At 44.1% G+C, this 16,492-nt stretch overlaps 1 protein-coding gene across 1 annotated transcript in view; it reads left to right on the plus strand.

Annotated features, from left to right (window-relative positions):
* glis1b (GLIS family zinc finger 1b) overlaps positions 1-16,492 on the plus strand; it is a gene marked incomplete at both ends in the record, with an annotated part of 64,664 nt that overhangs the window by 26,150 nt on the left and 22,022 nt on the right. Inside the window, one exon of the mRNA XM_084549013.1 lies at positions 1,219-2,755. Coding sequence (XP_084405139.1) covers positions 1,219-2,755 — 1,537 coding nt within the window. The remainder of the gene's footprint in view (positions 1-1,218; positions 2,756-16,492) is intronic.

The raw sequence follows: 16,492 nt of genomic DNA on the forward strand, positions 1-16,492 counted from the left end.
CACTATTATTCCTGTTTTATGAACTTTTCAAGATCCAGTCTTAAATGTTTCCTGGTTGGAGTAGTATTACTGATATTATGCAGGTACACTATGTTTTTCATTAGCTTTGCTGTTATAAATCAGATGCATACATATGTTGCTGGAAAGCTTTACCCGGTCTCATAAAACACACTAAAGGGTCGAAAGGACAACATTTATGTTCCAGTAACGCAATTCTTCTGTTTTACAGTCTTTGGCTACTGTTGGTCAAGTCAGAAGGAACTTACAGTAAATTTCTCCGTTGTGCCGTTTGTCCTCCTTCTTTATATCCCTCTATCCTCAGTCGTCTGACCGAAAGTGCTTCTGGACAGACATTTCTCTCATATTGTCTCTCAATATTTTCACTACAGCCAAACAGGAAATGGCGCCCCTGAATAGAAATAGAGAGACGGGAGGGGGGGGGGGGTTTAAGTCTTTATTAACAACAAAGTCTGACAGTGGCTTTCTCCAGTCGCAGCTTGCGTTAGCTCTGTTTTTTCCCCGGTGTGCTCCGGGAAAAGGACAAAGACGATACCTTTATGAGACAGCCTGGAGAAAAGGGAGCTCTTCTCACATCACTCAGGGGCTTTGGACAAAATCCATAATGAGCCAACTGACAGGAATGATTATGCAGGAGATCACAGCAACGCATGGAGAAATCTGACCTGGGTCTCCCATTCAGCAGGGCAAAGATTCCCACCATAATACACAGTATTGTAAACGATGGCCCTTCATAGGCTGCAATTATGCCACCAAAACAGGTGACTCCCTATTTATCCCCAATGTTGGGTTGGGTTTAACCCCTTTGTGTCATCAAAGCCTGTCAGATGGACATACTAGTCAGTGGCCTCTTGGTCTCAGTAGCCATCCAACCCTCCCCCTCTCTCTTTTCTTAGTTTTAAATGCCCATTCATATCATCTCACTACAGAAAGATCCTGTTTCATTTATTCATAGAATTGCTTTGGATCATCAGAAGTTTACACTACCTTGGGCGTAAGATCACCTTATGCCACCTTATCAGTGGACTCATTTAAGATGACACGATTCTTATGTAAACTGAGAGAAATATTGGAGGAGGAAGAGACGCAGCAGGAAACACTCTAACCATGCTGCTGGTGGGGAGGATGAACCTGCCTGCATCTGTCAGCAGGTCCTGAGCTAATAGCGCTCATATTCTCTTTGTTTTTTTCTCCTTACAGGTCCTCCTCTGCCTTCCAGAGGACCCTGTCGGGGGCCTCACCCAGCCAGGGCTGCAGTGCCAATGGGTTTCGCTCTTCTGTCCGTTACCCTATCAAACAGGAGAACTCGATGGGCTACAAGATCTCCAGCACAGGGTCCGGGGTACATAGCACATCTCAGGCTGGGTTTCAGGCCTGTAGGGCGGGCCAACTTTTGGAGGTGCCAAGGGATGAGATAGTCGGAGGTCTGCACGTTAGCAACAACGGTAGCGGCGTAGGCACAGTGAGCGGCGTAGGCAGTGCCCTGTCAGGGGACGCCGTGCAACCGTTTAATAATGAAGATGGCTCCTCCCCACTGGCTTTGTCCCCAACTGGTTCCCATCATTCAGCGCGGCAGCTCAGTGCTAGCAGTCTGAAGAGACGCTGCCTGTCCCTGGCCTCGCAGTCCACGGGCGTCACTGCCACAGGCTCCCCATCAGCAACTGGCGCTGCTTCTAAGGAGATCAATATCACCGCAATCATCTGCTCCTCCTCCCAGATGTCGATGGTTGCCTGCGTCAACGGGTTCCGCGCTAACCTCTCGCCCAGCCACACCAGCAGCGTCAGCTTCTCCTCCTCTTCCTCCTCCTCTTCTACGTCCCCACCCTCTAACTCCTGCTCACGAGAAGCCCCCCAAAGGCCCCCACCCCACGGCAGCCCTCGGCAGGTCACGCTACAAGAGAGTTGTCAGCTGTCCTCACCTGCCACCTGCCTGCTGTCTCTTTCCTCCTCCTCCTCGTCATCCTCCTCGGTGTCTTTAGTGGAGCCGGAGCAGGGCCAGGGGCAGAGCCTGGGGCTGTGCGAGGAACAGGGCTCCATGCTGCGAGGGCGTGGGGCTGGAGGAACAGTCGAGGGAGGAGTGGGAGGAGGAGGAGGAGGAGGCTCGGACGGGTTGGGGCTACTCATGAGTGGGGCCCTGATGTCTGGGACGCTGCTTCCAGGATCTGAAGCCGGGGGTCTCCTAGATAGGAGCCAAAGATCTGGGTCTGCCCTCAAGCAGGAACCCCTGGATGACTTCTCTCCCAGTGAAGACGAACTGTTTCAGCACCACTATCATCATCACCATCACTTGAGTGGTCGCAGTGGGCACCTTCGTCACACTCACCACCCGCCTCAACCTGCCATGCCCCCGCCTTACCACTTGCACCAATATGTGGGGGCCAGCCCTGGGGGCCCACTACACCACCAGAGCCAGCAAACGGCACCAGCCTCTTCCCTGGGACCCAAACCGACCTCTGGAGGCCCTCCTGGGCCCCACACAGCCCAAGAGCGGGAAGACGTCGGAGGAGGAGCACTGGTGGATAAGCAAGTGTGTCGTTGGATTGACTGCAGTGCAGCCTATGAGCAACAGGAGGAGCTTGTGAGACATATTGAGAAGGTGCACATTGACCAACGAAAAGGTGAGGACTTCACCTGTTTCTGGGCTGGCTGCATTCGCCGCTACAAGCCCTTCAACGCTCGCTACAAGCTGCTCATTCACATGAGGGTCCACTCTGGGGAGAAACCAAACAAGTGCATGGTGAGTCATCACAAACCACAAAATAATCCACACAACACGGGCCAGACCCGCCTCCCCCAACAAACCGTACCAGTGGTCAGATCAACACATTCACATTGAAAACCCCCTCATAGTCAGCTCTTATTAATTTTGCTAATTTTGAAGGTATTAGGTTGTATTTATTTGTTTAATATGTGTCCAGTTGAACTCATAATTGCAACCATCTGTTATTTTTTGTTTGAATTAAACACAATCATCTATTTCACAAGTTAACACAGACCTTCAAAATGACTTTTTCCTTAGCAAGATACACGTCGGTCGTGTCCAAAAACAAGACTGGACTTGCTTCACTGCTGATTATGTTTCAACAGAAACTTTTATATTGTTTTAGTTGAGAAACAGTTATTATGGTAATTCCTGTATTTTCAATGGAACATGTTAAAAAAATTGTCTTTTTTTCCCCCTAAAGATGTGAGCTGCTGTAAAGTAGCACTACCTGTCAGAATAAATAGATTTGTGGTTGTATTCTTTTCAGGTAAGGCTCCAATTCCACAAGTCAACAGTCTAATCAATGTCAAGCTGTCACTCCCCCACGTCCCTTCCCAAATGGAAAAAGCCCTCCAACCTTAAGAATGATTTAGTCCAAATACACAATTAGTCCACAATTTGTGTAGCACGAAGCCATGTTTATTTTCACGAGCACTCTGCTTTTTGAGGAGGGATTCAGATCATGAAAAGCCAACACATATGGTTAACATAACCAAACAATGCCTACACTTGATCCCTTTAAATGGGAGCTTTAAATGTTTAGCTGTCCCACAAGTATTAAGTGAATTGGCTTCATATCCAAGCCAAACATGAGGAGAAATGCAGTAGTCTGGAGAAGGGAGCCGCAGAGGGCCAGTCGGTAACGTTTGCTAGTCTTGCTCAATTCACGACTTCACCCAAGCCGCTGTCACAAGTGGTCCTCTTCAAGTTCAGGAATCCATCCAAATCCAAAAATGCTAATTGAAAAACAGAGTCTGTGATTTTGCTGCAGCACCTGTTTTGTCTCAAAATCCAGGTCTTGTTTATTTTTCTAAATAACAACGTCTTGAAAAATCATCTGAGGTGCGAGTCTTAAGTTGCATTCTGTGGCTTTTTTTTTTATTTTTTTCTTACTGTGGATAAGACATTTATTGTATTTTGACCAAACCTGATAGTTGTTGATTCACATTTGAGCTGAATGCTGATTGAAGGCAAAAAGACACAAGCTGTTACTGCTGTTCCTTTGCGTCACTCCAGGACGTTTCTTTGGCTCAGTTTTAACAAAAAAACTTGGAAGTACTTTTCAGTGCTGTACGTGCCTAAACTCCTTATTCAGCTTCAGGAGTGTGTTGTGGTGTTTTTTGTTTTGTTTTTACTGTTGTTGATCGTTGGTGTGGTGTGTGTCTTACTAAAGCAAAGACCGAAGTTTGAGTGATGCTCAGTGAATAGACACTGTGTGAATGTTTGTACCGTGTAGGCGTTTACACAAATGTCGCACAGAGAAGGTGCGAGCGTGTTTTTGGAGATGTTTACCACATGTGAACGCGAGAACAATTCAGCTCAGTGTGGACGAGCCACTGGACTCTGTCTGCGGACGTGAGGCACAGTGAAACTCTCCAACACACCCTAACCTCCCGATCACCCTTATTTCAGCGCACATTCGCGCACATATTCACAGCGATGATGTAAAAATGGGCACATTATGTCCACTGACTCTCACAATAGGAAGTATTGATTCCGTGTACAGTACGCTGGCTTGTAACACTCCGGCTTTTCCGACAGAATCTAAACATAAATGTGAAATGTTTTCAAGCTTGAATCAACACATCTAATCAGCAGGGATTGAATGTATGTTGATCTGGGACTTCGGCAGATAAACTTGGAGGTCCAGAGAAAATAAACACACTCTCCGTGTGTATTTGTAACTGTGTTTATAGTCTATAGAGGTTTAAGCAAGTTCTCTGCACTTATAGAAACCTAGTGTGCATCTGAGTAACTCTGTGCACGCTCATGTGTTTTAGTTGTGTCCGTCCCAGCGTGCTTTTTGCCACTAGCAACGATGCCTCTTGTGTTGTGCTGTGCTCACGCAATAGACAAAGGCATTCGAGTGTTCAAGCAGTTTGTGTAGAGGAAACAGATGAGACATTCTGTTTTGGGACCGAGCGCTCTGCAAAAACCAGGGCTAATCCTTTTATTATCTTTCCAGCGGCAGATTCCAGCAGGCGCTCAAGAAGCCGTGCTCTCTGACATCCAAACATAACACATCTCTCTCTCTCTCCTCTTTCTCCCTCTCACCCTTCTGCATACAAACGCTCGTGCACTATATCTCTTTTCTTCATACAGCTGCAGCGCATTTGCTTCATGCTGCGTCTTGGCAGGAAAAAGTCATTATCACAACACACAAGTCATACCGCGACCCCTGCATGCGCCTGTCACAGTCTGTACCTGGCTAATATTTTAAAAAGTTCCCCATTTAAGAAAATAAGTCAGTTCCTTCCATATGTCGATGGTTGAGTTTGAAGCTCTTAAAAACTTGCGCTACCTTTCAGAAAGTACTTTTGGTTCCCACTCCCTCCCCAATTAAAGTCAGCCCTGGGTTGTTGTGTAGGGCAGTCAAGCGCTGAGGGACACACGGACGAAAAGGAAACAACATAATCTCTCTGCAATATCCTGTTGTGTTTCATGCTTAATTCACTTGTTGTTTTAGTTTATTACATTTTTTTGTTGCGTCTGCATAAATATTAAAAATATATCCAGCGAGAGCAGCCATGTCGTGGTCCTAGACTTTGATATTGTTCTGTCTTGTCGGAGACCGACCCGGTGGATTTGACGTGTCTGAAGGCTACGCTGTGAGCAACGAAGTTCAGAAAATATCCTTCTAAACCGCTGAGGCTCTGTGTAGAGAAGACAAGAGTGTTTACATGGCAGAGTGACTTTAGGCAAGAGTACAGCATTGTGCGCTTTATTTGGTTTGTTTGGCATCGAGGGTCTGGTCAGACTTTGGAGAAAAATGTACCCGTAAGCAGATGTTTGCTTTGAATGTTACTAGATGTCGTGTTGATGTAGGATGACAAATTCAGTCTGCGGTTCAAGGGCTGAATTAACTAATGCCACCCTGTTTATATGCAAAACTTCAGAGTAATAATTTTAAGGGAGATTTAATAATTTTACAAATTCAAACACAGCTTGGATGTGGTGAATTTATGTACACAATGTGCTGTGTTATTTTTTTAATTCATATCTAATAAAGTAAGGAGATATTTTAACATTTAAATCCCTAGAGAACCCCTCCATTAAAAAAAAAAGATGGATTAACTGATTTTTGTTTTAATCATGTGTTGGAGCCGCCCTCCTATTTCATGATAAAACACAGCCAACATTTGGTGCTTAACGGGGCTCTGTCTTCACGCGTACAGATGAATGCGCACACAGACAAACACCAAAACACACACACGCTCCCTGACACGCACAGTCAAGCCACTTGTTGAAGGAAAGTTGGATGTTGAGGCCCGCTGGAAAAAGCGCGGATCATGGAATTTCCTCTTTTTTCACTGGTGTGAAACCGGCTAACATATATATTTAGATTTACTAGACTGATTTTTGGAAGAGAGCGGCGAAATCCCTCTGCAGCAGACGTTGAGACACACAACGCAGGCCGCTGCCAAGATGCTGTGTGTTTTCAGGGGTAAATGGAGTCTTTTGTGAGCAATCAGCTCAGGTGCAGGAGATAAAACAGGGAGCGCCATTAGCTAATTAAAACTGAGGTTCAGCACATGACCCGACTTTTCCTCTGAATGCTGCCTGAAACTGGAGCTGTCTGGGCACTGGGTGCGGGTGGAGAGTGACGTTGATATTAATGTGCTTGTGCCCATATGATCCTCTGACACGTTGGTCTGTCTGGACAATTTGGAGGCTATAATCTGAGTCTAGCTTCTGCGCTACAGTGGCCCGTAGCTGCTGGATCTGTTGTATGGAGCTCAAACCGATTCTCCTGAAGAGAACGTAGAGATGCTCAGATGTACATGTCACTCACTTTTCAAGAAATGGGAAAACACAATATAAAAGATTTTCCTTTGACTACTCTGTTAGGCACTTTGGTCAACATTTGTTGTTTTTAAATGTTCTGTGTAAATAAATTGACACTGACACTGACATTTCTTATTTTTAAATGATGTCTTTCCTCAGTGATGAATAGATTTATATTCTCCAGAGATGGACGGTTGTTTTCATGCCCAACATGCTGACATTCAAACTTACCAAAGCTATGCACGAAAACCAAATTACCAATACAAAATATTGTAAATCAGCAAAGCCAGCTGATTCCTTAGCCCGCACATACACACATCCAGTTTAGTGGGAGGCAAGGGGTCTGTGTATGGCTCATTTCAACGAATCAGGGTCAATAGGCGAGAAACGGCATTGATTTAGCATGTCAGGAGTAACTCCATGCTTAAGAAACAGAGCTAAGGTCTGTTAAGTTGGCAAAAACACAAAGACTTAATCAGGACCAAATAAGGAGCTGGCAGAGATCGACGTTTAGCACTTAATCTGAAGGTCCAGAGCCTCTGCTCCTTGTTAAATCATTTTCAGCATTAGCTTTGTCAGTCATTCCCCAGGCAAATGAGCTCATCAGGTAGCTACACATTTAATTTCTTACTACACACCTACAATCCCGTCCTGTAGCTATCTTCTTTTTTTGCTGTCAGATCTGCTGTGCTATTTGGCAGTCCGGCCGTCATGCTGTTAGTAACGCAACACTGTCCATATGTGATATTCGTATGATGAAACTGCTGGCGGAGGGGCTCTGCCACTGATGTTTTGGCATAAAAATGAAAGCCCTGGATAGATGAATGTTGCTTGTTTTCCTTGTAGAGCGGGCCAGGCCAACTTCTTGTCAGGCCGAAAAAGTTTTCCAGTCAATCTTTCTCAGTAATGTAGTCCAGTACTCAACAACCCTCCAACATCACCACCCCTTCCCTCCCCCTGGTTCTCCCAATATCTACTATTTAGATAGTACTGTACTTAAGTATCTGTGGTTAACACAAACAAAGTGAGTATGTGAATAATATCATAATGCCAACCTTAAAGGTAAAAGTAAAATTTAATAAAAAAAAAAAGGAGTAAAGAGTTGCTGGCTGTCGGGTTTTTAATTAATAATGCAATTCATAAGTTTTAACAAATTAGTCCGTTAAAGTCAGTGAGTATTAAATATACAGTACAGTGTTAGAATGGTAACTTTCTCAACGTATCAGTAGCTTTCTCTTTCTGTACACGATGTACACTGGCATGTCAAAATAGAATCAGTATGCTGCTAAGATGTTGCACAACAGAAAGGGAGGTATTTCTCTCAGCCCAGTCATGTACTAAATTCCAGGTTTGGGAACTTTGAGAACTTTTCTTTCCTTTTGTCAGATTTTGAATACAGAAAAGCCAGCAGCACTCCAAGTAGACAGTTGGATTCATCTCCCGTGACCTTTAACTTTACTATACGTAAATTTCATACAACATATATGCATATAACTTGCCGACGTGCAGTGGCAGAGAGAGGTCAATGATCTGCGACTTAAGAAAACACAACAAAAATCACCAGCAAATACAAACATTCATCGCAAGTAATATAAGAGTGATGAACCTGGCCGGGACACACGTGTTGTTTTATGACCTGTTGTCGTTTGCTACTCATTAGTGATGGTGGAAATGAGCTTAAATGCAAGTTATCTACATCTGTTTATTTATTTTAGCAGTATGATCCAATGGTCCCTTAGAAGCCCTGTGCTTATTATTTGCTCGCCAGTTCAAATAATCTGAGGAAATTCGCTATTAATCGTGAATTTTGTCAGGAATTGATCAGAGCTTTGACTGCATCGCTTTTTGAGGTCCCCACGAAACGTTTCCGTTATTGTTTGCACTGCTACGCGTCTCAAAAAGTCACAAGTGCGCCCACAACTGCAGGTGTGGAAGATTTGCAACTAGATTGTCCTCATAAATCATGGCATTTTTTATTTTTTGGTTTTTTTTCGTTTTTTTTGCTGTAGTTTGCAGTAGAAGGTCTTCTGTTTGGTTACACACTAATGCACGCGTCTTATTTGGATTCCTCCTTCATTGTCTCCGACATCCACAGCTGGTATGACAACATTTTCTCATTGTACTTGTTGTATTTGAGCAACTGTTGCTTTAAGAAATATTGCCAAAAACTTAAATTGGTGTAACACACACACAGCATGAGCCGCGGAGCATTTCTTCACTGCTAGAGTGAACTCAGGCTGCAGAAGGTCAGCTACAGCTACCTTCAACATCCTAACCAGGTATCAAAGCGTGCAGGATTTGCTACATCTGATACACTTTAATTGCATTTGTCTGGAATGCAGTATTTTGAGTTTCCCCATTTCCTCAGCATTTAATCACACTCTGGTATCGGAAACCTGAAGACCCTGGCTGCGGCTGGTCATACATTGCACAGAGATTGTGTCATAATTGTATCCCATCCAAAACCTTAATCAGTTTAACCTTTCTACCGAACCAGATCGGTTTACGAATACATGAGAGATATGAGGCTGGGGTGTGCACTTGGGGTCTCCATCATATTCAGGGGATCCAGACACTGTTCATGCAGCAGAAAAAGAATAGATGGGTGGTGAAGAGCTGTGGGATCTCTTTCATGGGTCCTCCCTTCAACGGTACTGCTTTCTGTCTGTATATCGTCATGGATCATGTGCACAGACATTTCTTTGCGACAGTCAAACAGATAATTATAGCCATGGTTTGTGGCATTTTATGAGGCAAAGACATAACAGTTTCTTTCTCCTCTGACGCAACCGTCCTCACCCACTCCTCATATTCACACACGGCCTCGTTTTGTGCCAAATGTATTTGTGCCACAGCAGCCACTCTGCAAACAGACCCACCGAACCAGTTGGCCAGTAGTGTGTGTGTGCTCTGTGTGTGTGGAACAGAGGTAAATCTCTTAGTGCATCCAGATATTTGTTTTTATTTTTTGCTGACTTGTCAGTGTTGCATAGGTCACTGCATACAACATCTACTCCCAGCCGCCTTCACATCGCCAACCAAACAAGCAAATAAGAAAGACATTTATACACACCGGGGACTACTTTAACCTCAGAACCACAGCACAACCCCAGGGCGACCGTATCCTTTCACCCAGCCAGGCGCACACCACACCAGCGTAGCCTAGACCCGAAGCTGATATATATGAGAAACTGAGTTGCTACCGTACAAAATAAACACTAAGAGAAGTACGGGTAAATTATGTCGCGAAAGACATGTTTACGTTTAGGGTGTCAAGTTTAAATTATGCACCGCGGTGTTCTGCGGTTAGTGTGCCGGGTTTAATTTGAATGTTTGAGAGAAGAAGTGAAGGCTGAAAGAAACGGAGCCAGACAGGCAATCCAGCTTCGCTGATGTCATCCCGAGAACGACACTTTTTGCCCAGAATTCATCACATGGCATTATGCATGACAAGTGATTTGGTATGCGCTGAATGCGGATTTAAGAGTAGCTGCACACAGAACTCCAGTATTTGATAGAGAGTTTGTGTGTTAGTTTACAGCGTCAGGACCTTCAGTGTGTCTTTAAAGGCACTCTGGAGAGCGAGAAGTTGAATAAAGAGCCGAATGTAAAGATTAGGTTAGAATATTGATGCATGGATTGTGATGTTGATTAACACATACAGTACTGAATAGCAAAACAGTGAGACCATACCTAATATCGACCAAAGAAACAGTAGGACATCTGAGGACACGATATGCATAATGATCCAGTTTCTTATTACCCTGTTTTATGATTGTTTGACCCAGCAGAGTTGGAGCTCTGATATTTAAGCTGGGATTTACCTCTCCCCCGTAGAGTTTTACGTCCCAATGAGCCCCGTCTCCCGAAACAGGCTGTCTCTCTAGCTTTTAGTTCACTTCTAAGACCATCTGTTTCACGTTCGGCATGTTCAGCTTTGGATTTAGTTTAACATCAATGTGAAAAGGTTTATGCGGGGTTTAGAACCAGATTGGTTTAGTTATTCGTACAGAATTACAGTCGAAATAAGAAGCCTTTAAGTCCGAGCATATCCTTTTGTTTTCTCTGTCTTCTACCAGCTTCTTCGAGCAGCCTTTCATACTTTTTCACTTTTTCAGCTGTCATTTGCACTGCACAACATATCAGAGGCAAAACAAACAGGACATCAATACCATCAGTTTCAGCTTTAAAGAAATTTAAATTAGGTCACGCATGATTTAAAGTACAGTCAGGAAATAAATAACGGTAAATGGGAAGAATGCTGTTGTGTGCCTGCCTCTCTAATGAGCAAACTGTGAGAGGCCTGTGAGGAACCAGGCTCTGTCTCATATTATAGTTAAAATAAACACATGTCTGATGAGAAATTTAAAGGAAATATTCTGTAAATATGAAAACGTTTACCGAAGAATAGCAGTGAACGCTGGAACGTTGGGGTATTTGCCGTCGGCGTGTTGCTTGAGTGCGTCGTAATTGCACGGGAATGGGGAGTGGCTTTACACTCAAATAAATGTGTTTTCCTATAGGACAGTAAACACAGACATGGTAGTATAGGCTGAATTAATGAAAACAAACAGAGAGCTGTATATGTGGTCAGCTGATTTATTGAAATGTGAATGCATGGTGATGTGCTTGCGGAGAATGCTTGAGCCGCGATTGGATGTGACACGTCGAATGTCAAGCGCAGCCTGATGTATTGCAGCCAGCCGTATCCACATCACTGGAAACTGGACCCTGAAGCCCACAGAGAGTAGAACAGAGCACAACCCTGGCACGCGAAGGAGTGAACAAATCTAGGGGCACCATGGCATCACAGTTGCACCACATTTCTTAGGCAGAGGTTTTTTTTTTTACCCAGAAGGCTTTGTGGTCTGGTCCCCCTCCAGAGCGTTGCACAAATGCACTCTCTTCCCCTTCACCCAGCTTGTGTCTTTTGTGTTGATCACAATGCCATGTTGACCTATTGTTTCATTTTGCTGGCATGTTTTCTGTCTGAATGTGATAGTGCTTCTGGCATCAAGGTATTTGGTTTGGCAGCTCGTTGGGCTTCTGCAACGTTTATTTGTTGTCACGTCAGAGTTATAGAGTTGCCTGCGTACCCTGCAGTAGGCGCACGCCTTTAGACAGCTGTGTCAACTCTTGCATTGTGTGGAAAATGAACAACTTGCCAGAAAGTGGCTATTATTCATAAGTGTACATGATACAGGAACACTTTAAACCCTGGTATTCACTGAGACAAGTCATCGCATAAAAATTCAAAGACGACGGGCCAGTTTAAAAAAAAATACCTCCACATTATCAGCTGAAACAACAAAAAGGGAACGCAACAGAGAACAGCGTCCCTGTTACCATAAATACAGAAATACGAAATTCTCTGAATATGGCAAGAGTCTGTAATTAAAGAAAAATAAACCCTAAAACACATTCATATTGTTATAAAACGGCTACTTTGGTTTAGTGGGTAGACGATTTGGCTTAATGGTGAACCAATGGTGAATTCTTTTGAGAACATGAATGGTTAATGTCCGGAGATGTGGTCAGAGCAGTGGCATCTTTCCAGACCTGTGGCAATGTCCAAAGATGCTAATTTGTCCTTTACCAGACGCCTTGAAAGACAAAAAGGAAATGCAGCCAAAAGACAGGCAAGTGGGTGGTTTTCACTCTGGGAGATTAAGGGGTATGTGTGTAAGGTAGGAGCAGATGTAGACAAGACAAACAAGCAAAAAAAAAAAGAAAGAGAGAGCAAGAATGCTATCGACTGTGGTGAAGTCACAGACGTAGGAGAAAATGATTAATAATAGTGATCAAAGCACAGGCTAATGGATTATCATCAGAGACTACAGGGGTTCAATTAAATGTAACGTTGCTGGTCGTCTGTTGGCGTCAACCAGCAATGCAACCAACGCAAAATGGAGACACTGAGGTATAGAACATCCGATTGCAGAGCAAGAGGAGCTTATTGGCAGAAGGGGGTAAAAGAGAGACAGCGAGAGAAAGCGAGAGTGAGAATGGAGGTAGGTGTGAGTGAAAGGCGCTGAATAGTTTGAAGGCCGGGTGTCAGAGGACGCCGTAGCTCATGGCCCTGTCAAACAGGATCCTGTATTGACTGCCAGTAACATCAGTCCAGGCGCCGGCTCGGAACACAGATCATGTTTAGGATTTTCATTGCGTAACCTCCAGTCTGTCTTTTTCATGGCGGGTTCGGATTTCGTGAATGGGTTTATAATTAATGCCTTGATGGTTACTAATGGCTGTGGCCCGGGAAGCTTTGTGTTGCACTCTAATTAGCCGCTATAAACGCTTAGGATTGCTGAGAGCATAAACGCACTGTCATGAGACAAAGTTGGACGTGAGGGGTCGCACGTCCCCTCATTGAAGCGAACGTCTCATATTCTTCTCATATTCAGGTGTACTTGAATGCCAGGTCAATTTCGTTGACAGTTAAATGAGGCTGTTAAATGAGTTTGACATAGTCCATGTGGGGAGGGCTTAAAAACATTTTGGAAACTGCTGCTCTGGTTTACATACATACTAACATTGTCTTCTCTCGTCTTCTCTCTTTGTTGACATTGACTCTGCTCTCTCCAGCAAGTAATTAAGATAATAACCCAGTCAGAATAAAATGTCATGCATGACCACCTCAATCAGAACAGACCCAATCTGAAAGAATTTTCTGCTGGACTGTTAGTGGTGGTGTAATGTACAAATAATCCATTCGCTAGGAAAATATTAGAATTACTAATAATAACCATGGAAAACGCTAGATTCAGTAATTTCTCTCTGGATGGAATAAATACATTAATTCTACACATGCACCACATGGAGTAAGCATCAGGTGACATTACGAGTTTCTTTGAGGAACAGAAACATGGTGGTAGCAAAGTCAGGAGTGTGTGTAAGAAGTTAACCAAAGCCATCTAGGTTCACCAAGGTCATCCACTTCTTTTAAATGTATTCAGTATCGTTATTGTTTTTTACATGATTCTGGCACATTCAACCCTCCACAGATTGCAGAACCGCTTTGCGCATGTTAGAAATAGTCTGATTGATGCTTTGGTGCCTGTAAACACAAATATGTTATTGGATCATTTTATTTAGTGACCATGTAAACAGTTAAGCTTGATTCTATTATCAGAATGGTTTCAGTTGTGTTAAAGAAATATTGTCTGTGTAAACGTAGCCGCTGAGCACCATTGATATTAATGTGATCAGATATACAGTATGATCCAGTGTTTGTTATAGTCTGTTTCAAAGTTAACTCCGCTGCCTCATGAGTGTAAAATACGTCAGTGTGAAAATGATTTGACAACCTGAGCCTTTGCCCAGAAAGAAAATTAAATAATCTGTGTCAATTTAGCTTGAATTAAATTTGGTTTTCTGCTAAGGCTGCTCCATAACACACAATACACATCTTCTTCTAAGTCGGTCCATTTCATGTCTTTGAGAACGTGACCCTGTTTTCCTTTTTCCTCCCTGCCCGGTGAACCGGTAAACCTCAGGCTGCCTGGTTTTAAAGGAAATCACATCTTTGCTCTTTAATCCGATGCAGGGCTGCAGAGCTGGTGGACATTTGAATGAAGGCCTCTGAATCACAGCAGGTTAAGTGCTTCCATGAAAGCTCACTGTGTTGTGCATCCAGGCTCGCACCGAGCCAGGCCTCCACCGCAGGAACAGGGGTTCAGATCCATCACTGCCCTTCCTCCTCAATCTTCGGCAAACAGCCTGTGAGAGGAACGTAACAGCTGGGCTGGCTCATTATGTGAGCAGCCCCATTTAGTCATCATAGGAATGCTTCCTGTGTTGTGCCATCCACATAGTTTTTAATCTGGCTCCAAAACTGTTCAGGCATGAGTGCAAAATGGCTGTTAAGAACAATTTCTTTAGTCATTTACATGACTACTTCCTCCCACCAATTTATCGGCTGAGCTCTTGCTCTGTTTTCTTGTTCTTTCGCATCTGGACAACACTCCCTCCCACTTAGTCATTTGTTGTGTGTACTCATATCTCAGCATTCATAAATCAAGGCTTCCAAAAAAATTAGGCAGAGCACATGAGGCAGTGGAGAAAAGATGCTTCAGCGAGATGTGAGGGAAGTGTGTGTCAGTTAATTTCTCCGCTCGAGAAACAGAAAAAAAGTGCTCCGCTAACTTTGATTCTAATTAAAGTCGTATTCACAACAGATGAGGTTGGCTGCTAAAAGGGTCCCTATTCGCAGTGGAAATGATATGTGTAAACTATGTAATGCGAATGTTTTAGCCAAGCTGTGTTTAATTTTGTATCCTGACGAAGCGCATGAGAAACCTGCCTCTCCTTAGCTGTCTCGTTGAATCATATGGATATAATTTCATCCATTTACGTTTTTCTGCTCTTTGCTGTGGTTGCCACAGGGCATTTGGAAGCAGGCAGATTAAATGCACATGTTCCTTCATCCGCAGCCGGGGCACTCAGCTCCACAGCCTCCCCTCCGAAACAGATCCTGAAGTGTTGGTGGTTTTCCTCGTTGGTCAGGGCAGAGAAAGACACCTTGTGATAAACCAACTCACTCCCCTAAACTTTTTTTTTTTTCCACGCTTCTAATGTTATATGACCTGCTTTTCAGCATTGGCACTTTATAACATGTTTTATTTGTGTTTTCTTTTTCAATTGAAACTCCTTGCCCTCCATCTTGTCTGTCAGGCTTGCCATTGAAGGAATCTGGATGTATTAGGTAAACCGAAATTGGTGGTGGTTGTTGGGCTCTGTGGACCTTTTTTCTTTTACGGGGAAGGGGGGGCTCTGAACATGAGTAATGGCGAATTTCATGCTAGTTAGCGAGCTAACAGTGAATTCTCTCCATCATTAGTCAGAGGTCTGATCTGCAATTACTGCCCAGAGCCAGGGAGGGTTGAAGGACATATCAAAGGATTACCTCGCATTTCTAATAATCGCAGAAAAGCTGTCAGAAAAGAAAATCCCAGGCAGAAAATGGCTCCTGGAGGTGATGACCTTCGCTGCAAGGATCAGAGTCAGACATTATTTTTTCAAGAGAAGAATCTTTGCATGACTTCTGACTCTCTCAGCATCTTTCTTCTTATGCCATCCATTAAGGGTATATTTAATCAGATTTCTGTTACCCGTGTCAGCAGCCATACTTAACCCAACACCCCGACATAACGGCTGGTTTGTTTCCATCATCCACAGCTCCTGCAGGTTGCTAATGAGCCGCTGCATGCGAGGAGAGTCGTACACTGCCGCCTTTTAGACCCGACACTGTTTGGCCTTTTCCCTGCCAGTCAGGAGTCATTTCCCATGAAGGCCTCAGGCGCGACGCACCTCCACTCGTCTGCATGCTGGGCCCATAATCTGTCTGTTGTGATCAGCTGCCTGTCCACCCTTTCAACCCACTCTCGTCCGCTTCAGCCATGTCAGGACCCCGCTGTCATCCCCAATGTTTGCAGAACTACTGAACCCCCTACCCTCAACTCTGAGATGATGTCAAGCACGGCTCAAGTCCCTTCACTCTCCCGGTGCCGCTCCCCCTCGTGTGTCGATCTGCTAGTTTACTCAAGATGGAGGTTTTCAGAGAGGAAAACTAAACATGTTTAAAGCAATTAATGTGATTAGCGCAGTCTAAAGTGTTTTCCTAGGTAATATGTAAGTTAAAATTGATACTGCGTCAGAAGACTCAGCCAACACATCTCCCTATTTATACCACTTGCACCGGCTTTC

Source organism: Chelon labrosus (genome assembly GCF_963514085.1).
Source record: "Chelon labrosus genome assembly, chromosome: 7".
Classification (NCBI taxonomy): domain Eukaryota; kingdom Metazoa; phylum Chordata; class Actinopteri; order Mugiliformes; family Mugilidae; genus Chelon; species Chelon labrosus.